Source organism: Thalassophryne amazonica, chromosome 2, assembly GCF_902500255.1.
Source record: "Thalassophryne amazonica chromosome 2, fThaAma1.1, whole genome shotgun sequence".
Classification (NCBI taxonomy): domain Eukaryota; kingdom Metazoa; phylum Chordata; class Actinopteri; order Batrachoidiformes; family Batrachoididae; genus Thalassophryne; species Thalassophryne amazonica.
The window spans coordinates 155,618,923-155,641,327 of NC_047104.1; the positions used below are offsets into that span (position 1 = coordinate 155,618,923).

The following is a 22,405-nucleotide window of genomic DNA, read 5'->3' on the forward strand; positions in this document are numbered from 1 at the left end:
TGAGTGTGCGCTGTGCTGAGCGTGCGCTGTTCTGAGCGTGCACTGTGCTGAGTGTGCAAAGAGCTGAGTGTGCGCTGTTCTGAGCGTGCACGGTGCTGAGCGCACAATGTGCTGAGCATGCACTGTGCTGAACGTGTGCAGAGCTGAGCATGCGCTGTGCTGAGTGTGCGCATTGCTGAGTGTGCAAAGAGCTGAGTGTGCACTGTGCTGATTGTGCGCAGAGCTGACCGTGCACAGAGCTGAGTGTGCACAGCTGAGTGTGCATTGTGCTGATTGTGCACAGAGCTGACCATGCACAGAGCTGAGCGTGCACAGCTGAGTGTGCATTGTGCTGATTGTGCACAGAGCTAAGTGCACACAGCTGAGTGTGCGTTGTGCTGATTGTGCACAGAGCTAACCGTGCACAGCTGAGTGTGCACTGTGCTGATTGTGCACAGAGCTGACCGTGCACAGAGCTGAGTGTGCACAGCTGAGTGGGCATTGTGCTGAGTTGGCATTGTGCTGACTGTGCACAGAGCTTAGCGTGCACAGCGCTGACTGTGCATCGTGCTGATTGTGCACAGAGCTAAGCGTGTGTAGCGCTGAGCGTGCGCAGCAGTGAGCGTGCACAGAGCTGCGTGTGCATTGTGCTGATTGTGCACAGCGCTGACTGTGCATTGTGCTGATTCTGCATTGTGCTGATTGTGCGCAGAGCTGAGTGTGCACTGTGCTGATTATGTGCAGAGCTGAGCGTGCACTGTGCTGATTATGCGCAGAGCTGAGCGTGCACTGTGCTGATTATGCGCAGAGCTGAGCGTGCGCAGAGCTGAGCGTGCGCAGAGCTGAGCGTGCGCTGTGCTAAGCGTGCGCAGAGCTGAGAGTGTGCTGTGCTGAGGGTGCGCAGAGTTGAGCATGTGCTGTGCTGAGCTTGTGCAGAGCTGAGCATGCACAGAGCTGAGCCCACAATGTGCTGAGCATGCACTGTGCTGATTGTGCACAGCGCTGAACGTGCGCTGTGCTGAGCGCGCGCTGTTCTGAGCGTGCGCTGTTCTGAGTGTGCAAAGAGCTGAGTGTGCGCTGTTCGGAGTGTGTACTGTGCTGAGCGCACAATGTGCTGAGCATGTGCTGTGCTGAGTGTGCGCATTGCTGAGTGTGCAAAGAGCTGACTGTGCACTGTGCTGATTGTGCGCAGAGCTGACCGTGCGCAGAGCTGAGTGTGCACAGCTGAGTGTGCATTGTGCTGATTGTGCACAGAGCTGACCGTGCACAGAGCTGAGCATGCACAGCTGAGTGTGCACTGTGCTGATTGTGCGCAGAGCTGAGCATGCGCAGAGCTGAGCGTGCACAGCTGAGTGTGCATTGTGCTGATTGTGCACAGAGCTGACCATGCACAGAGCTGAGCGTGCACAGCTGAGTGTGCATTGTGCTGATTGTGCACAGAGCTAAGTGCACACAGCTGAGTGTGCATTGTGCTGATTGTGCACAGAGCTAAGTGCACACAGCTGAGTGTGCATTGTGCTGATTGTGCACAGAGCTGAGCGTGCACAGAGCTGAGCGTGCGCTGTGCTGAGGGTGCGCAGAGCTGAGCCTGCGCTGTGCTGAGCCTGCGCTGTGCTGAGCGCGCGCAGAGCTGAGCGCGCGCAGAGCTGAGCGTGTGCAGAGCTGAGCGTGTGCAGAGCTGAGCGTGCGCAGAGCTGAGCGTGTGCAGAGCTGAGCGTGCGCAGAGCTGAGCGCGCGCAGAGCTGAGCGCACAATGTGCTGAGCGTGCACTGTGCTGAGCGTGCGCTGTGCTGAGCGTGCGCTGTTCTGAGCGTGCACTGTGCTGAGTGTGCAAAGAGCTGAGTGTGCGCTGTGCTGAGCGTGCACTGTGCTGAGTGTGCAAAGAGCTGAGTGTGCGCTGTGCTGAGCGTGCGCTGTTCTGAGCGTGCACTGTGCTGAGTGTGCAAAGAGCTGAGTGTGCGCTGTTCTGAGCGTGCACGGTGCTGAGCGCACAATGTGCTGAGCATGCACTGTGCTGAACGTGTGCAGAGCTGAGCATGCGCTGTGCTGAGTGTGCGCATTGCTAAGTGTGCAAAGAGCTGAGTGTGCACTGTGCTGATTGTGCGCAGAGCTGACCGTGCACAGAGCTGAGTGTGCACAGCTGAGTGTGCATTGTGCTGATTGTGCACAGAGCTGACCATGCACAGAGCTGAGCGTGCACAGCTGAGTGTGCATTGTGCTGATTGTGCACAGAGCTAAGTGCACACAGCTGAGTGTGCGTTGTGCTGATTGTGCACGGAGCTAACCGTGCACAGCTGAGTGTGCACTGTGCTGATTGTGCACAGAGCTGACCGTGCACAGAGCTGAGTGTGCACAGCTGAGTGTGCATTGTGCTGATTGTGCACAGAGCTGACCATGCACAGAGCTGAGCGTGCATAGCTGAGTGTGCGTTGTGCTGATTGTGCACCTGCTGTTGTGCGGCTGAAGGTCACAGCTTTTGCGTTTAATGAAAAGTTAAGGCAGCTTTTTGAAAGTTTGTTTTCTTTCATTTTCAGAATGAGTGAGTATTTGAAAGAACACAAATATGATTCTTTCATGTTGAGTAATGTGCAAATGTTTGAGGCACATTTAATATATGTGATTTTTGCATCTGTCTTATTTAAATGTAGTTATAAAAGATGACCAGCAGATGATGATGAACATTGTCGTGTGCCCAAAACATGTTCACACCTGAATATTATAAGCTGACAATGTTACCAAATGACTAAACCCGTTTCTTTAAGCTTGACTCTGTGTTGTTGGGGTTGTGTACGTGTTACTCTTTATGATGTCATAACTCTAATTTCTGACGTCATGAAAGATCTTAAAGGAAAAGAAATGCATGAAATAATCAAATCTGGGTCAAAATTGAATAAATAAATCCCTGACCTAAGGGCCCTGTCCCACTGGCGTTTAGGAGGATTTGTGAATGGATTGTGCACAAAATTGGCCCATATTTGCCAAACATCCGCAATATCCGTGTAACATGCCTGTATGAGTCGGCCGTCATCCGAACACGCCCGTGATCATCCGCAGAGGCACACATGTCCGCAGCCAGGATTTTTGAGCTGTTCAAAAATCTGGATGCAGATAACATCCGCCTTACATACTCCATACATATTCAATTCATACACAATACATACTCACTCTATGCGCTGTATATCTGCTGTTAACCACTGATATCCACAACTGACGGGGATTTGTGGCTTGGCAGCGGACTGGGACAGTGTGTAAAACAGATATATATCGTGCCCATCATGTCCACATCACAAACTAAAATATGTTGTAGCGAATGCAAACAAATTGGCCACGAATAAAGTGTTTTTATTACATCTACTTTGCGGACAATCTGTGAATGCATAACAAACACGTCACGTAAACCCAAAGTACTACAACCCCTGGCAAAAATTATGGAATCACCGGCCTCAGAGGATGTTCATTCAGTTGTTTAATTTTGTAGAAAAAAAGCAGATCACAGACATGACACAAAACTAAAGTCATTTCAAATGGAAACTTTCTGGCTTTAAGAAACACTATAAGAAATCAAGAAAAAAAGATTGTGGCAGTCAGTAACGGTTACTTTTTTAGACCAAGCAGAGGAAAAAAATATGGAATCACTCAATTCTGAGGAAAAAATTATGGAATCACCCTGTAAATTTGCATCCCCCAAATTAACACCTGCATCAAATCAGATCTGCTCGTTGACATTGACCCTATGTGTCTTTTTGCAAGGAATGTTTTTGCAGTTTTTGCTCTATGGCAAGATGCATTATCATCTTGAAAAATGATTTCATCATCCCCAAACATCCTTTCAATTGTCCAAAATATCAACATAAACTTGTGCATTTATTGATGATGTAATGACAGCCATCTCCCCAGTGCCTTTACCTGACATACAGCCCCATATCATCAATGACTGTGGAAATGTACATGTTCTCTTCAGGCAGTCATCTTTATAAATCTCATTGGAAAGGCACCAAACAAAAGTTCCAGCATCATCACCTTGCCCAATGCAGATTCGAGATTCATCACTGAATAAGACTTTCATCCAGTCATCCACAGTCCACGATTGCTTTTCCTTAGCCCATTGTAACCTTGTTTTTTTCTGTTTAGGTGTTAATGATGCCTTTCGTTTAGCTTTTCTGTATGTAAATCCCATTTCCTTTAGGCGGTTTCTTACAGTTCGGTCACAGACGTTGACTCCAGTTTCCTCCCATTCGTTCCTCATTTGTTTTGTTGTACATTTTTTGATTTTTGAGACATATTGCTTTAAGTTTTCTGTCTTGACGCTTTGATGTCTTCCTTGGTCTACCAGTATGTTTGCCTTTAACAACCTTCCCATGTTGTTTGTAATTGGTCCAGAGTTTAGACACAGCTGACTGTGAACAACCAACATCTTTTGCAACATTGCGTGATGATTTACTCTCTTTTAAGACTTTGATAATCCTCTCCTTTGTTTCAATTGACATCTCTCGTGTTGGAGCCATGATTCATGTCAGTCCACTTGGTGCAACAGCTCTCCAAGGTGTGTTCACTCCTTTTTAGATGCAGACTAACGAGCAGATCTGATATGATGCAGGTGTTAGTTTTGGGGATGAAAATTTACAGGGTGATTCCATAATTTTTTCCTCAGAATTGAGTGATTACATATTTTTTTCCTCTGCTTGGTCTAAAAAAGTAACCGTTACTGACTGCCACAATCTTTTTTTCTTGATTTCTTATAGTGTTTCTTAAAGCCAGAAAGTTGCCATTTGAAATGACTTTAGTTTTGTGTCATGTCTGTGATCTGCTTTTTTTCTACAAAATTAAACAACTGAATGAACATCCTCCGAGGCCGGTGATTCCATAATTTTTGCCAGGGGTTGTATATGTGGCAGAAACCGACATACCTGCCAGTCAGTGCCGGTCCGGCTGTGTAAATCCACTAAGACGTAGCTGCTGCAATCCAGGACTTTTATTTAACACCAACAAAAGGAAGAGTTGCTGTTTAGCCACAACTCATGCTGAAGTTTGTTTTCTGTGACACTCTCAAAAAAAAAAAAAAAAAAAGCACCGTCTCACACCCGAGTGGCTTCCCCCCTCCTGCTCCCCAAACTCATGAACAGTTAACCCTCGCATGACAACAAGAACATTAACTCTGTGATCAACTTGTAAAGTCCAGCAAATGCTCCAGCGGCTGTATTGTTGGTGTGAATCGTGATGCCGAAAGGCCCGAGTGCGCTTATTTTATGACCGCAATGCAGATGCCTTGCACGCGCAACACGTACGCGATGCATTCATAATACACCCGTAATACTGCCGTGATAATCTCACTGTGTCGGATCAGTTTCCTCACTACATGTGTTATATAACTGTGATAGTTCATCGTATATTCACTATATATTATTAATATATCTGTAATTCATACTGGGACATTTGTCATTTTTGGCCATTTTTGTTGCGGACGACAACGAACGCCCGCAATTTTTGTACTCAATTCATGCACAATTAATCCTCTCCCCAGTGGGACAGGGCCTTAAGGCTCTTCTCTTGACAAAATTTTGTGGTATTCTTTTGTGTACCTTGTTAGTTATGTCACGCACAGAAATAGGTGATCACAGTTACAGGCCTCTCCTTCTTAAAGGGTGCACACATGTACAGAGTCCATTATGTTAATTTATATTACTTATTTTCTTTTCATTTTTTGTTGTTTTTGTTTGCTTTTTGTCTTCATGTCTCACAATGACATATAGAGATTTCAATGAAATTAGGTGAAGAGTTCAGCCTTTGGTCAAGGAAGAGTTTTGTTGTTTTGTTTTGGATGCCTTTGATTAGGATTGTTAACTAGTTAAGTGATCAAACTCCAGATCTACCTCTTGATCCTGAGTCTTTAATCTTGAAAACAAGACCAAAGTGAGAAAGAGAGCGAGGCATCAATAAAAATATAACCAAATCCAAGAGGTTTCAAGATCAAAGATCAGCAATCAGGATAAAAGATTAATGATCAAAGGCAGCTGCAATCTATCAAGCTTACAAAAGAGATCCAATGAATAATCCTCTCATAAAGCAATAAAAAGATATAAAAGGATAATGTCAACAGAAATCTAAACGGAGTCCTGTTGGACCCTGGCAGAGGTCTATTAAGCAAAGAGGAAACTCAGAGAATGCAAACATGCAGATGCAATGGAAAAGTACAACCGAGGCAAGACTAACATGAAGTAACACAAGAAAAGAGACACTCAAATAAGAACTGAACAATAACTGAAAACAAAACCCAGGAACATAAGAACAGAACAATCATGGAACTAATAAACACTGCGGTAACTGGAGGAAAATGACACACAAGCAGTTCAGCAAACACAAAGCTGGAACTAACGGGCCAGGAGGACAAGGACAAGGAGGACTCGGGACAAGAGAATGTACAGACCAACAGACACCTGGAGGACACACACGGATGAGAGACAATGACAGAGGAGAGCACAAACAGAAAAGACAGACAACCAATAAATCATCAGGACGGACAGGGGACAGGACACCAACCAGAGGACACCGACATAAATCCAAGACTGAACACACACACACACACACACACACACCCCTTGCTCATACGGTTACATGTAGGAGCCATGATGAGTGACAGTTCAGGATGCAGTGCCGTCTGAGGGATTAGAGATCAGCTTCAGCTATTCAGCTTCACACTGAACATCCCACAGGCTCCTTGAACTCTAATGATATTATTTATGCACTATACAGGGAGAAATATGTAAATGAATTCCCATCTTTTATTGAGGAACATTTATGAGGAACGTCTGTTGACAAACTGGAGCTCTTCTGCCCATCTTTGCTCCCCAAAGACTCAGCCTTTAATGGATACTGCTTTTCTACCAAATCATCTTTACAATCACGTGTTGACATCAACTGCTTGAAATAGCTTCTGTTTCTGTGTTTAAAAACCTCATTATTTTCCCTAATTTGTTCCTGTGCCATTTTTCTTAAATTTAATGTATTCCAGGTCTGAAAAGCAGGAATAAATGAAGTAGACAGAACATGAAATATCTTTGATTTATCTGGTCTGCAATGAAACAGGCGCCAGAATAAATTAATTTAAGGATCATTTTGCATATTGTTCCGATTTTATCTGATTTGTAGCATTAAATGTCATCTGGTAGCATTTGGTCTGATTTTGCAGCTTTCATAGAAAATAAAACGATCACAGTACTCAAAGATAAAGACTTTGATTAAACATGGACATAAAAGCTTTTAGGGACTGTGGCTCGTGGACGGGCAGTTTGAGAGCGCTGCCCCCGTGAACTTAGTGCTGATCGGACCGCTGCAGTTTTATATTGAAGCTCCACTTTAAGAGTGGAGTAGCTGCTTCCTTCTTCTTCTTTGTCTTTCGGCTGTTCCCGTTAGGGGGCGCCACAGCAGATCAATCATTTCCATCTCACCCTGTCCTCTGTATCTTCCTCTGTCACACCAACCACCTGCATGTCCTCTCTCAGCACATCCATGAACCTCCTCTTTGGTCTCCCTCTTCTCCTCCTGCCTGGTGGCTCCATCCTCAGCATCCTTCTCCCTATATACCCTGGGTCCCTCCTCTGCACATGTCCAAACCATCTCAATCTCGCCTCTCTGATTTTGTCTCCAAACCGTCCCACCTGAGCTGTCCCTCTGATATGTTCATTCCTAATCTTGTCCATTCTTGTCACTCCCAAAGAGAATCTCAACATCTTCAGCTCTGCCACCTCCAGCTCTGCCTCCTGTCTTTTTGTTAGTGCTACTGTCTCTAAACCATACAACATAGCTGGTCTCACTACTGTTTTGTAAACTTTCTCCTTCACTCTTGCTGATATTCTTCGGTCACAAATCACTCCTGCCACCTTTCTCCACCCACTCCACCCTGCCTGCACTCTCTTCTTCACCTCTCTACCACACTCGCCATTACTTTGAACAGTTGACCCCAAATATTTAAACTCATCTACTTTCACCACTTCTACTCCTTGTAACTGCACTATTCCACTGGGCTCCCTCTCATTCACACACATGTACTCAGTCTTGCTTCTACTGACTTTCATTCCCCTTCTCTCCAAAGCATATCTCCACTTCTCCAGACTAGACTCAACTTGCTCTCTACTCTCACTACAGATCACAATGTCATCTGCAAACATCATAGTCCATGGGGACTCGTCTGATCTCATCCGTCAACCTGTCCATCACCACTGCAAACAAGAAAGGACTCAGAGCTGATCCTTGGTGTAATCCCACCTCCACCTTGAATGAGTCTGTCATTCCGACTGCGCATCTCACCGCTGTCACACTATTCTTGTACATGTCCTGCACTACCCTAACATACTTCTCTGCCACTCCAGACTTCCTCATACAATATCACAACTCTTCTCTTGGCACCCTATCATAAGCTTTTTCTAAGTCCACAAACACACAATGTAACTCTTTCTGTCCTTCTCTGTACTTTTCCAACAGTATTCTCAGAGCAAACATTGCATCTGTAGTGCTCTTTCTCGGCATGAAACCATATTGCTGCTCACAGATCTTCACCTGTTTTCTAAGCCTAGCTTCTACTAATCTTTCCCATAACTTCATGCTGTGGCTGATCAGCTTTATGCCTCTGTAGTTACTGCAGCTCTGCACATCACCCTTGTTATTGAAAATAGGAACCAGCACACTTCGTCTCCACTCCTCAGGCATGCTCTCACTTTCCAGGATTTTATTAAACAATCTGGTTAGAAACTCTACTTCCATCTCTCCTAGACATTTCCATGCCTCCACTGGAATGTCATCTGGACCGACTGCCTTTCCACTCTTCATCCTCTTCATAGCAGCCCTCACTTCTTCCTTGCTAATCTCTTGTACTTCCTGATTTACTCTCGCCACATCATCCAGCCTTTTCTCTCGCTCATTTTCTTTATTCATCAACTCTTCAAAATATTCCCTCCACCTTCTCAGCACACACTCCTCACTTGTCAGCACATTACCATGTGCATCTTTTACCACCCTAACCTGCTGCAAATCCTTTCCAGCTCTGTCCCTTTGTCTGGCCAATCGGTACAAGTCCTTTTCTCCTTCCTTACTATTCAACTTCTTGTACAGCTCGCAATATGCCTTTTCCTTTGCTTTTGCCACTTCTCTTTTCGCCTTACGCCACATCTCCTTGTACTCCTGTCTACTTTCTTCATCTCTCCGACTATCCCAAATCTTTTTCGCCAACCTCTTTCTCCTTATGCTTTCCTGGACCTCTTCATTCCACCACCAATGTTATGTGGGCCGCTGAAGAGGAGGTACTGCTGGCCCACCACCACCAGAGGGCGTCCTGCTTGGAGTGCGGGCTCCAAGCACGAGAGGGCGCCAGACCCAGAGGAAGTGACAGCTGTCACTCATCGCACCAGCTGTCACTCATCTACACCAGTACATAAGCCGGACTGCAACTCCACCTCCCCGCCGAGAAATCGACTACCATTGGAAAGGTAATTTCTCTGCTGACAGACACTTTGTGTGTAATAACCTGAACTTCTATTGCAGCCGTTTTCCTGGAGTGTTGCCTTATCTGGAGGATTGGCGTTTGGTGTGACAGCGACGGCTTCGCCTCACACCCCAACCCAGATAAGTGGTTGACCAGGAGCTGCACGAGTGTGTGTGATTGGAGGTGGAGGTGCTCCCTCCTAACTGTGTTTGGACTGTGGATTACTGAGTGTGCGGACTCACACTCATACATCTTATCTCTGCTTTCTGCCAGCAGTACCAGGGTCGACAGCCGAAGACAGAGGCCACCTGGGGACTCGGGACTTGGCGGCTCCGGTGTTCTTCAGGCCGTTGGTGGTGGAAGCCGTGTGGGACGCGGCTTCTCTCTCGTCGGGGGTCTTCTATCTTCGAGCCTGCCCACACGTCACCTGGTGTTAATTGACTGTGCAAATTCTGTGAATTTAGTTGTGTATTATCACAACATTAAATTGTTACTTTTTGACTTACTCATTGTCCGTTCTTTAGCGCCCCCTGTTGTGGGTCCGTGCTACGACACCTTCACAACAACCAAGTCTCCTTGTCTTCCTTCCACTGTCCAGATGTCATACCCAGTACTGTCCTAGCTGTCTCCCTCACCACATCTGCAGTACTTTTCCAGTTGTCCAAAATTGCTTCCCCTCCAACTAGTGCTTCTCTCACCTGCTCGCTAAATTTCACACAACAGTCTTCCTCCTTCAGCTTCCACCATCTGATCCTTTGTTGAGCTCTCACTCTCTTCTTCTTCTTTACCTCTAAAGTCATCCTACAAACAACCATCCTGTGCTGTCTAGTGACACTCTCTCCTGCTACCACCTTACAGTCTGTGATTTCTTTTAGTTTGCATCTCCTATAAAGAATATACTCCACCTGTGTGCACCTTCCTCCACTCTTATATGTTACCCTGTGCTCCTCCCTTTTCTTAAAGTAGGTATTCACCACAGCCATTTCCAACCTTTTTGCAAAATCAACTCTGTCCTTCCCCATTCCTATCCTTGATACCATATCTACCCATTACTTCCTCATCACCTCTGTTCCCTTCACCAACATGCCCATTGAAGTCTGCTCCTATCACCACTCTTTCATGCTTGGGCACACTGTCCACCACCTCATCTAACACACTCCAGAAATCTTCTTTCTCCTTCATCTCACAACCTACCTGTGGGGCATATGCACTGATGATATTCATCATCACCCCTTCAATTTCCAACTTCACACTCATCACCCTGTCAGACACTCACTTAACCTCCATCACACTTTTAACATACTCTTCCTTTAAAATGACCCCAACACCATTTCTCTTCCTGTCCTCACCATGGTACAACAACTTGAACCCACCGCCGATGCCCGATGCTCCTGCTCTTACTTCCCTTCCACTTGGTCTCTTGCACACACAATATGTCTACCTTTCTCCTCTCCATCATATCAGCCAGCTCTCTCCCTTTACCAGTCATACTACCAACATTCAAAGTCCCCACTCTCATTTCCACCCTTCTAGTTTTCTTCTTCTCCCGCTGTTCGTGGCAACGTTTTCCTCCTCTTCTTCGTCGTCTTCGTCCAGCAGTAGCCCAATTTTCACTGGCACCCTGTTGGGCAATAGCACCGGTGGTGGACGTTGTTAACCCGGGCCGCGACCGATCCGGTATGGGAATTCGATTCTGAGTCTGCATAGTTCGGTTGGCTTGTTTTTTACGCCAGATAGCTGCTTCCTGTCTGAGCTAATAATAGGAAGACAAAACCAGGACAACAGCAGCTTGATGAGCTGCAGGGAGGAAAAGCAAAGAGGATAATCAGACCTCTAACATCTCTAAAACAGCCAGCAGAGGTCAGGGGTGAGGGCGGAGCACAGGGAGGCGTCACTAACCTGGTGCAGGGCAACAGTGTGTGTGTTGCAGTGGGTTGCGCCAGGCCTTGGATGTGCGTAAGTGTGTATGTGTGTGTGGTGCGCACGTGCTCAACCTGGTGCAGAGCTCGTGTCCTGTGAAGCAGACAGGTGTGTCTCCAGTGGGCGGAGCCAGAGCGGCTGGCGGTACCGGTGCTGTCCCGGCAGGACGATCAGCCACGGAGCTGCTCATGACTCTACCCTGTCCCTCTGCACAGACTGTCACCAAGTACAACTCGCAGTACCACAAACTGTTCCCGTGCGTGCCCAAGGACGAGATCCTCATGAAAGGTAGCGTCACGTATGTACTGTGTGATGTCATAATACTGTGTGATGTCATAATACTGTGTGCTGCAGGTACAGCTTTGTTAGTGCACCCTGTTTTGTCATTATGTCCATCTCTCGTGGGATGCAAATAAATTCTAGGAGCATGTACTGATTCTGCAAACCACATCCACCGCACCACAGTACCACACAGGGCCCCGGATGGCAACCACCCAGGCAGACAACCGGAATAAACTCTCCTGCTATCTTACTAATAATGACTGCTGACTCTGTCTGTAGCCGTCTGCCAGTTTGGTATCGTCACCCACATGGTTCAAACTTTCCCTCAGTACCCATCATTTCCCACAGGGTGGCCAGAGGGTATTTAGATTGCAATGCTCACCTCCCGTCCTCCAGTGGGAAGAGAGGAATCCTCCCCCCCCCCCCCCCCCCCCCCCACACACACACACATGGGATCAGAGTTGGTGTTAGTACAGGACTGTTTCCTACAGAGAGCACTGGAAAACAGGATGTAACTGTTGACACACAGCGCATCCATAAAGTATTCACAGCGCTGCACTCTTTCCATATTTTGTTATATTACAGCCTTATTCCAGTTTTTTTCCCCTCAAACTTCTATACACAATACCCCATAATGACAAAATATATATATTTTTTAGAGTTTTGCAAATTTATTAAGAATGAAAACACTAAGAAATCACATGTGCATAAGTATTGACAGTCTTTGCCATGAAGCTCAAAGTTGAGCTCAGGTGCCTCCTGTTTCCACTGATCATCCTTGAGATGTTTCTACAGCTTAATTGGAGTCCATATGGGGTAAATTCAGTTAACTGGACATGATTTGGAAAAGCACCCTGGTATGGTGCAGTACATGCTTCAGGTCGGTTCCAACAGAATCCTGATAGACACCGTCGGCACGCAATCAGCCACAGCGAGTCTCTGTGATGAGGCTGTGTCATCACTTACGGTTATTATCCAGTCAGTGAGCGTAGCAAACGGGTGGCCACAAATCAGTCAAATTTAAGTCTAAGTGCGTTGACGTATGGGCACCGCGGTGACTTGGTGGTTTGCACTGTAACTTCCTGGCGTCGCTGCTCGCCTGGTCCTTACTGTGTGGAGTTTGCATCTTCTCCTGTGTTCGTCTAGCTTCCCTCTTGGTTCCTCTGTCTTCCACCTACCTTCAAAGTCATGCAGGCTGGGTGAATTGGTGACTATAAATTGACCTTAGGTGTGAGTGAGAGGGTGACTGTGATGCGCCGGCAGCCTGTGGAGGTGGAGGTTGCATCCCAATGACCACTGGGACCTTGGTCCATGAATATTACAGAAGTCCATATTTAGGCACTTAAATGTTCTGTGTGACACGCCCATTGAGTTATTGTTTGAGACCCGCCCACTGAGGCATTCTGTGTGAGACACACCCACAGGTCCATCATGTGTATAAAAGACAGAGACAGAAGTGTTGAACCAATTTAAAAAAAAAATGATTCATTTGGTAACACTCAAATGAAATTGGTTGATCCCAGTTAACTTAGCTATAGTTAGTTATAGTAGTAGTTATGCCATGAGTTCCAGTTTGAGATCGGCTGTCACAAAAGCCCTCTAAGGACCGCCCACTTTACTGAACATAGTCTTGATTATGGCACAAAATGATCTTTCAGCACCTGGAAGTTTGTTTTGTGCGTCGGTCTCAGCTGGTTCTTTATTGTTATTTTAAGCTTCTTTTTTGTGGTGTGTTTTGTTTTTCATTTGGACGGTGATGTGATTTTGTGACTGTTTGTGTGTGTTGTCAGTGTACTCCTGCGCTCTTCTCAGAGATATTCTGCTCCAAGGCCGCCTTTACATTTCTCGACACTGGCTGTGTTTCTATGCAAACCTCTTCGGCAAAGACATCAAGGTAGGACGGACTTCCGCTTTAACCAGGAACCCTGACAGCTGATGTGATTGATCGACTGCTAATGTAAGAACTCAGCTGCTGCTGTTCAAACTGAACCAGTTCTGACCCCTGAGTGTCAATAAGCAGCTTGTTCACGCGGCTTTAAACCACATTCTGAGTGAAAACACACAACTCACTTCAGTCATGCACCACCTGGATTTTCACCTTATTTATTCTTCTGTCTTTCATTTTTTACACCTACCTTTATTTTCTGAAACATCGTATACTTTCTGCACTCGCTCTGAGGGACCACTTAAGTAATTACAATCATTAAATATTCAAACTAATAATTGTGCTAAAAGCTGTTTAATGTTTGTAATAAAACAGTTGGTTTGACAACTCAGTCGGCACTAATTACTGGGTCCCTGCTGGACCTTTCAATACAGACCCACCAGGCAGCTGTTTATCCTCAGATTCCAGAGTGTGAACTGGCTGATCCCCTCAGACTCCTCCTGGATGGAAGACCAGTCCATCATAGTTACGTCCCGACCCGAGGCTGGTCCCCATTTACAGCTGGGTGAACTGGGACAACAAGGACTAAAGACCTTATTTTAACTGTGGACACTAAATCCAATCCAAACCACTTTATTTATATAACACATTTAACAACAAAAATGTTCCAAATTGATGCACATACAGTAGAATCACGATAGATAAAACCCCAATAGTCAAGAAATAAATAAAAAATAAGAAAATTAACAATAAAAATAACTAAAAGTCATCAAGTTTGCGGACGACACCACCCTCATCGGACTCATTTCGGATGGGGATGAGTCTGCCTACAGGAGGGGGGTGGACCGGCTGGTGACCTGGTGCAGCAGCAACAACTTGGAGCTCAACGCCCACAAAACAGTGGAGATGATCGTGGACTTCAGGAAAGCCACAGCCCCCCCGCCCTCCCTCGCCCTCACCAACAGCCCCATCACCACTGTGGACTGTCACCGCTTCCTCGGCACCACCATCACCCAGGACCTCAAGTGGGAGTCAACCATCAGCTCCCTCATCAAGAAGGCCCAGCAGAGGATGTACTTCCTGCGGCAGCTGAAGAAGGCCAAGCTGCCTGTCCAGCTGATGGTGCAGTTCTACACGGCCATCATCGAGTCCATCCTCTGCTCCTCCATCACGGTGTGGTACGCCGGGGCCACAGCCAGGGACAGACACAGACTGCAGCGCATTGTGGCCTCTGCTGAGAAGGTGATTGGCTGTAGCCTTCCATCTCTCCATGACCTGCACGTCTCCAGGACTCTGGGCCGAGCAGGTCGGATCACAGCTGACCCTTCTCACCCTGCACACGGTCTATTCAAACCACTCCCCTTGGGCAGGAGGCTACGGTCCATCCGGACCAGAACCTCCCGCCATAAGAACAGTTTCTTCCCCTCTGCCGTTAGACTCATGAATTCCTCATAACTCAGTCACCTTAAGCTTAACTCTGTCACTTTATCATTTTATCACGGGTCACTTTAGACAAATGTACTTTGGTTTTTAATTGCACTCCTCCCACTGCACTGTTTTTTCTGTTTCTCTGTTTTTCTGTTGCACACAGCCTTTCATATTTCATATTTCTTTTTTTTAATGTTATATTTTATCTTATTTTGACACATATGTTATATTTTATCTTAGCATTTTATCTCTTCTTAATGTTGCACCATTGACCATTGTACCGAAGCAAATTCCTAGTCTGTGAATCCTGTTCACTGGCAATGGCAATAAACTTCTTCTGATTCTGATTCTAAAATGTGCAAGATAAATAAATAAATACATACAGCATACAAAAGATAAAACCAATAAAATCTACCAAAATAAAACAAAGCCAATAAAACAGAGGACCACACAACTCACGCAGTGTTAAAAACCAGAGAAAAAAAGTGGGTCTTCAGACGAGACTTAAAACACTCCACTGTGGGGGCTGTTCGGACATAGAGGGGCAGAGCGTTCCAAAGTCTGGGGCCAGCCACAGAGAAAGCCCTGTCCCCCCTGGTTTTAAGTCTCGTCTTGGGTGCCATGAGCTGGAAATGACCCTCAGACCTCAGAGCACGCGCCGGAGAGTAAATTTGTAAGAGGTCAGTGATGTATTGAGGGGTCATTCCATTCAAAGCTTTAAAGACAAACAGTAAAATCTTAAAATCAATTCTAAAATTAACAGGAAGCCAGTGCAAAGATGCACGAATTGGAGTCGTGTTCACACTTCCAGGCTCCTGTTAAAAGTCACGCTGCAGCATTCTGGACTAACTGCAAATGGGAAAGAGCCCGTTGGCTAATGCCAAAATAAAGTGCGTTACCGTAGTCCAGACGATTTGAAGTAAAAGAGTGCACAACTTGTTCAAAAAGGTTAAACGATAAAAATGGTTTTACCTTTGATAAAAGACGAAGATGATAAAAGCATGATTTCAAAACACCATTGATTTGTTTATCAAATTTAAAATCGCTGTCTATCGTGACACCAAGGCTGGTGACTTTGGGACTTACAAAATCCTTAAGAGGTCCCAGGTCAACGAGGGCACTTCCAAACAACATAACCTCTGTTTTTCCCTCATTAAGTTTCAAAAAGTTCTGTGACAGCCAAGCCCTGACGTCACACAGACAGTCGAGTAGGGGTGTTAGGGGGCAAAGGCTGTTTTTAGCAATAGGCATGTAGATTTGACAATCATCAGCATAAAAATGGTAGGCCACTTCATGTTTTCTAAAAATCTCTCTGAGTGGGAGGAGATAAAGAGCAAATAGCATGGGTCCTAGGATAGAACCCTGGGGGACTCCACAATGAAGAGGGGCTGATGACGAGGTGGAGTCCCCCAGCCTGACAGAGAAAGACCTCTCCGACAGGTACAACCTAAACCACTCCAGAACAGTCCCCCTGACACCCACACAGTCTCTCAGGTGGTCTAAAAGAATTGCGTGGTCAACTGTGTCAAAAGCTGCAGTGAGATCTAAAAGCACTAAAATGGCTGAACTGCCAGAATCAGTTGTTAAAAGGAGATCATTAAAAACCTTTAAAAGTGCAGACTCAGTGCTGTGAAATGCTTTGTACCCTGATTGAAATGGATCCAATGTGCCGTTTGTATCTACAAAAGGCTGCAACTGTGCAAAGACGCATTTCTCTAAAATTTTCGTCACAAGCGGTAACTTGGAGATAGGTCGATAATTTGAAAAAGCCGTGGGATCCAAACCCGGTTTTTTGATCAGTGGCTCCACAATAGCTTGAAACGAGTTTGTACCAAGAGCACAACACACCAAATGTGTTTGTGAGAATTTAAATACCTATGCAAAGCCGACACTGTGCACAAAAGGGTTGAGTTTACTGTGTGCATTGTTGTTTGGACATTTTGTCATCCAAATATGACATTAACCAGTCAGAGTTGCCAATCAGCAGTGGTGGGCACAGTTCCAATAATCCCATAACAGATAATTATCGAAGATAATGTTTTCATTATCGGGTTATCTTTTTAGATAACTTTAAAAACCATTATCAGACTAATTATCTTCCAATAAATTTTCATCTCATTAACTTAGTAAACAGCTACAAACATTTTTAAAATTTAAAATCAGTTGAGCACCTACCTGTTAAAAGTTTCATAGCAGATGTATAGTTATACCCTCTGCAAACAGAAGAGAGCTGCTTCTAGGAGAAACTGCTCTATCCCCTGCAGGCAAAGGACAACTGGTCACCAAAAAAAAAAACAAAAACTCATTTCTTTTAACCCCATACTGATAAGAGGGCAGTATTACCCAACTCATCCAGAGGCATACATTTTTAACTTATGGTTCAAATTTTAACCAAACTAATTTCGGACAAGTTATTTAAAATTACTGTCACGTCTGAAGTTTTATAAAGTGAAAATATCAAATATATGTTTGAGTTTTAAAGTAACGTGTGTTGGGGAAAGTGTAGTGACACGGACCCACAACAGGGGGCGCAAATGAACGGTCAATAGATGAGCCAAAAGGTAACAATTTAATGTTGTGAATGTGCACAACGATTATACAGACAATCACAGAATCTGATAGCAGTCAATACACCAAGGTGACGTGTGGGCAGGCTCGAGGATAGAAGACGTCTGTCCTGAGAAGAGCCGGGACCACACGATTTCCACCGCCACAGAACCTGGTGAATACTGGAGCCGCCAAGTCCCGAATTCCCAGGTGATCACCGTCCCCGACTGTCGGATCTGGTACTGCTGGCGAGGAGCACAAACAGTGAGATGTGGGTGTGTGCACACCCAGTAACAAAAACAGTCAGAAGGTGGAAAGTCACCTCCACCTCTAATCACACACTCGTGCAGCTCCTGTTAAACCACTTATCTGGTTTGGGTGTGAATCGAAGCCGTCGCTGTTCACACCAAACGCCAATCCCGCAAATAAGGCACACCACAGGAAAACGGCTGCAAAAGAGTTCAGACTTATGACACAATTTTAGATACAGCAGAGAATTACCTTCACAGGTAGAAGATATCTCGGCAACGAGGTGGAGACGACGTCCGGTCTTTATGGAGTGAGATGATGTAGTGTAGATGGGTGACGGCTGTCAAGAGATAATGAGTGACAGCTGTCACCCCCGGCTGTGTCCGTGGCGGCAGCGCCCTCTCGTGCCTGAAGCCCGCACTTCAGGCAGGGCGCCCTCTGGTGGTGGGTCAGCAGTACCTCCTCTTCTGGCGGCCCACACAACAATGTGCTCATTTTTAAGGTTTCAGTGAGCACATGCTGTGCCCAGCAGTGCATTATGGGTAGGATAGGGTAATCTCAGTACATTCACGACAGGACAATGCATTTCAGACACTTTCTTCAGGCTCCACGGACAACAGCATTAAACTCTAGTGCCTAAAACTCGTGAATATATTCTCTGGGTTTATAGACGTTGTTATTGTGTTTGTGTTTGTTAACATTAAAAGATATATGCATTAAACTCTAGTGCCTAAAACTCATGAATATATTCTCTGGGTTTATAGACGTTGTTATTGTGTTTGTTAAATTCCACGCATCTTAAATGTAGCAGACACGGATTATCTGGAATTTTGTTTTGGCAAGTTTTCACAGTCTCTACCCCCATCTACTGGCCAGTAGTGTTCATGGCAGTATTCGTCCTGAAGCTGGGCAGACACTGTATGATATTTTTAATCACTGTACTTGGTTTCAGTTCAAACTGTACCACAGAACCGCACGGTGTAAAAGTTCAGAGTGCACGATTTATGTTCTCACACACATTCAAAAACCACACGTCGGACTCATGTTTCCAGAAGTAAAATGTAAGCTTTTTTGCAAACTTAATTTACAAAAACTCTCAATGGGAGACATTCAAAGTTTAAAAACAAAACAACAAAAAAACATTACAAGACAGGTCTGTGGTGTTTGCACATGCACAGTGCGAGAGGTTGGATGCTTGTAGCACTTCAGCAGCAGGATACCCTCACGACGGCCGACCAGAATATCAAACAGGTTTGATTTTCATTCGCCCATACGATCGGCGATCAGGAGGTGGTTGTGACTCGTGAGATGTTAAATGCAGCTTGTTACTCCATGTATACTACACGATGCAGCATGCGCGATTAACCTGAAACTCTGCGATCCAAAAAATTCCTGAATGAAAAATAATCTGAAAAAGGGCCAGAACTCGCAGTGTAAACCCAGCTTAAGTACTGAACATCTGACACCAGTAGATCATGACAGTGTTCTATTATTTATTTTTGACACAGGTTATATCAGACTGTTATCTAATTACAACTTGGCTTTTTTTTGAAAATGCCTTTTTTTTTTACAAATAAAAAAATGGAATGTTTTACAAAAGCACATTTATCTGTAAACACCAACACACGACACACCTCACATTAACGTGTTGGTTTACATAGAATGAATGATTCAACCAATCAGTGTTAGCGGAGGCACATTTTACCCAGAATCCTTTTCGATCAGTCTGTGTTTGTTACAAAACTTCAGAATTAGTGCATTATTCAACATTAAAAGATATATGTTATATTTAAACTATGTACAAATGACAGAATTGCCATTAATGGAGTTATTCTATCAGTATTCATTTTACTTATAAACCAAACCATAACTCAGCATTGCTTTATTTTCCAAGACCTCCTTCGCCTCATGGCATCATTGTGATTGAGCAGAGAGGTGAGCTTCATAGCTCTCCTCAGCTTGCGTCTGTGCTGGAAGCCATGTAGTAAACAGGAGCTTCCAGCAGGGGGCAGGATGCTCAAAGACAGAAGGGCTGACTCATTGTTTGGGACTGTTGTCCCTTTTAATGCTTCCAAAAGTGATCGTGGTGTTAAAACTCAAAATCAGCTTGTTAGTAGTTGCAAGTGTACCAGAGACAATACTGGAATTTATCGGTTATCGGTTATCTGTAACTTCCAATACATTTTTGGGTGGTTTATCGGTTTATCTTTATCAAAGATAACTTTTCAGTTATCTGATTATCTGTTATCGAACTTAATTTTTTGGTTATCTGTGCCCACCACTGCCAATCATTTGGAACTGGAGTGCATCAGTCCCACAGGCTGTGGTCTCAACTGAAAGACACAAGAGAAAGGATTACTGGCTCTTGAAAGGATTAAATGACTTCAGTTTGTTGCAGAGGGTCAAGCCTGCAACGAGGCATGGATTGCTTTTTAATTGCTATGTGTTTTTCTTTTTTAATGAACAATTTTTATTTATCCACAGATTGCTGAGTCACAAAATTATACATAGCAACAGCTTCTAATCTTAATTAAGGTTCTCTTTTCTCACACAGTCCACATAAACTGTTTGGAGCAAATCCATGTAATGAATCCATCACAGCTCTGTATAAATGAACTGAGAAAACATATTTGAGAAGATAAATGTTAATGTCATTTCCCCTGGAGAATTTTGAAGGTCAAATTTTCTGTTTCTTATGTGCAATAATAACTTCTGCAATAATAATAATAATATTGGACACACGTAAATATTTTGAAGCATTCTTTTGTTTCTTGCTTGTAAATAGTGTATTCTATGGTATATATTGTTATTCTACACAGAACTTGATTTCTGTGTGTGTGTGTGTGTGTGTATTGTTTTTAACTTATTTCTGCATACTGTGCACAGTTGTTCTTTGAGTGTCCCTTTGCTGCTGTAGCATCATAAATTTCCTCGTTGTGGGACTAATAAAGGATTATTCTTTTATTTTATTTTACCTGAGTTTCTAACTGCAGTTTTTAGTTTTTCTGCGTACATAATAATAATTGCAGCAGTTTTTGCACACAAGTTTGCAGGCCTACATTACTGTGTGGCTTTTTAAAACAGCAGATCATCATGTGATCATTAAAACAAACACCCAGATGTCAGAACAGTACACAATCAATAATAGCTGATTTCATTACTGATATCAGAAAAAATAAGTTGTTCCAGCAGGATGACGATTTCAGCACATGAACATACAATCTTCCTTATTTTATTTTATTTAGGTATTTCGTTATTTTTGAGAAATGTTTCATTTCATGATATGTTATTTCCCTTCTTAACTTTTATTATGGATACAGTTAAAGTCAGAAATAGTAGAAATCAAAGTCATCACACAAAAGCACAAATACCCAGATCTTAGAATAAATCAGTATCATTTGAATACACAAAAAAACCCCTTTATTGTTAGTTTTCTCACTTACAGCCGATAGGTACAGTAAGAATGAAACAAAATCTCTTTACTTTTAATATTTTTCAAATGGCAATGAAGGGAAATGAAGCTCATAAACACACGACTTCAACCAGGAAAAAAATCAGGAGCTTCATCTCTGAATTCTAACTTTCCGCTGTGGCTGTAACAGCTGCTGGAAACTTCATCGAAATCAAAACACGTTTATATTGACAGTGTTTCTCTCCATTTAATTGGACTAGACAATAGTAGTCTGACATTTGACCCCAGTGACCGTGATCTTCACCCAAATGGCTGACCTCTGGCTGACCTTGCCTGGGCAAGTCTAGAATCCACTTCACATTGGGTTGAAAATTAAATTCCATGTCGTGATCTCCATGTTTCACGTGATGATCCCTGTGTTTTGTGTCTTGTCGTGATCCCTGTGTTTTGAGTTGTAATTTCTGTGTTTTGAGTCGCGTCATGATCCCTGTGTTTTGAGTTGTAATTTCTGTGTTTTGAGTCACGTCATGATCCCTGTGTTTTGAGTTGTAATTTCTGTGTTTTGAGTCACGTCATGATCCCTGTGTTTTGAGTTGTAATTTCTGTGTTTTGAGTCACGTCATGATCCCTGTGTTTTGAGTTGTAATTTCTGTGTTTTGAGTCACGTCATGATCCCTGTGTTTTGAGTTGTAATTTCTGTGTTTTGAGTCACGTCATGATCCCTGTGTTTTGAGTTGTAATTTCTGTGTTTTGAGTCACGTCATGATCCCTGTGTTTTGAGTTGTAATTTCTGTTTTGAGTCACATCATGATCCCTGTGTTTTGAGTTGTAATTTCTGTGTTTTGAGTCGCGTCATGATCCCTGTGTTATGAGTTATAATTTCTGTGTTTTGAGTCGCGTCATGATCCCTGTGTGTTGTGTCTTGTCGTGTGTTTTGAGTTGTAATTTCTGTTTTGAGTCACGTCATGATCCCTGTGTTTTGAGTTGTAATTTCTGTTTTGAGTCGTGTCATGATCCCTGTGTTTTGAGTTGTAATTTCTGTGTTTTGAGTCGTGTCATTATCCCTGTGTTTTGAGTTGTAATTTCTGTGTTTTGAGTCGTAATTTCTGTGTTTTGAGTCGTTTCATGATCCCTGTGTTTTGAGTCGTAATTTCTGTGTTTTGAGTCGTGTCATGATCCCTGTGTTTTGAGTTGTAATTTCTGTGTTTTGAGTCGTGTCATGATCCCT

At 44.2% G+C, this 22,405-nt stretch overlaps 1 protein-coding gene across 1 annotated transcript in view; it reads left to right on the plus strand.

Moving 5' to 3' along the window:
* gramd2aa (GRAM domain containing 2Aa) overlaps nt 1-22,405 on the plus strand; it is a 97,036-nt gene that overhangs the window by 35,563 nt on the left and 39,068 nt on the right. The window contains exons 4-5 of the mRNA XM_034159811.1: nt 11,590-11,662; nt 13,447-13,550. Coding sequence (XP_034015702.1) covers nt 11,590-11,662; nt 13,447-13,550 — 177 coding nt within the window. The remainder of the gene's footprint in view (nt 1-11,589; nt 11,663-13,446; nt 13,551-22,405) is intronic.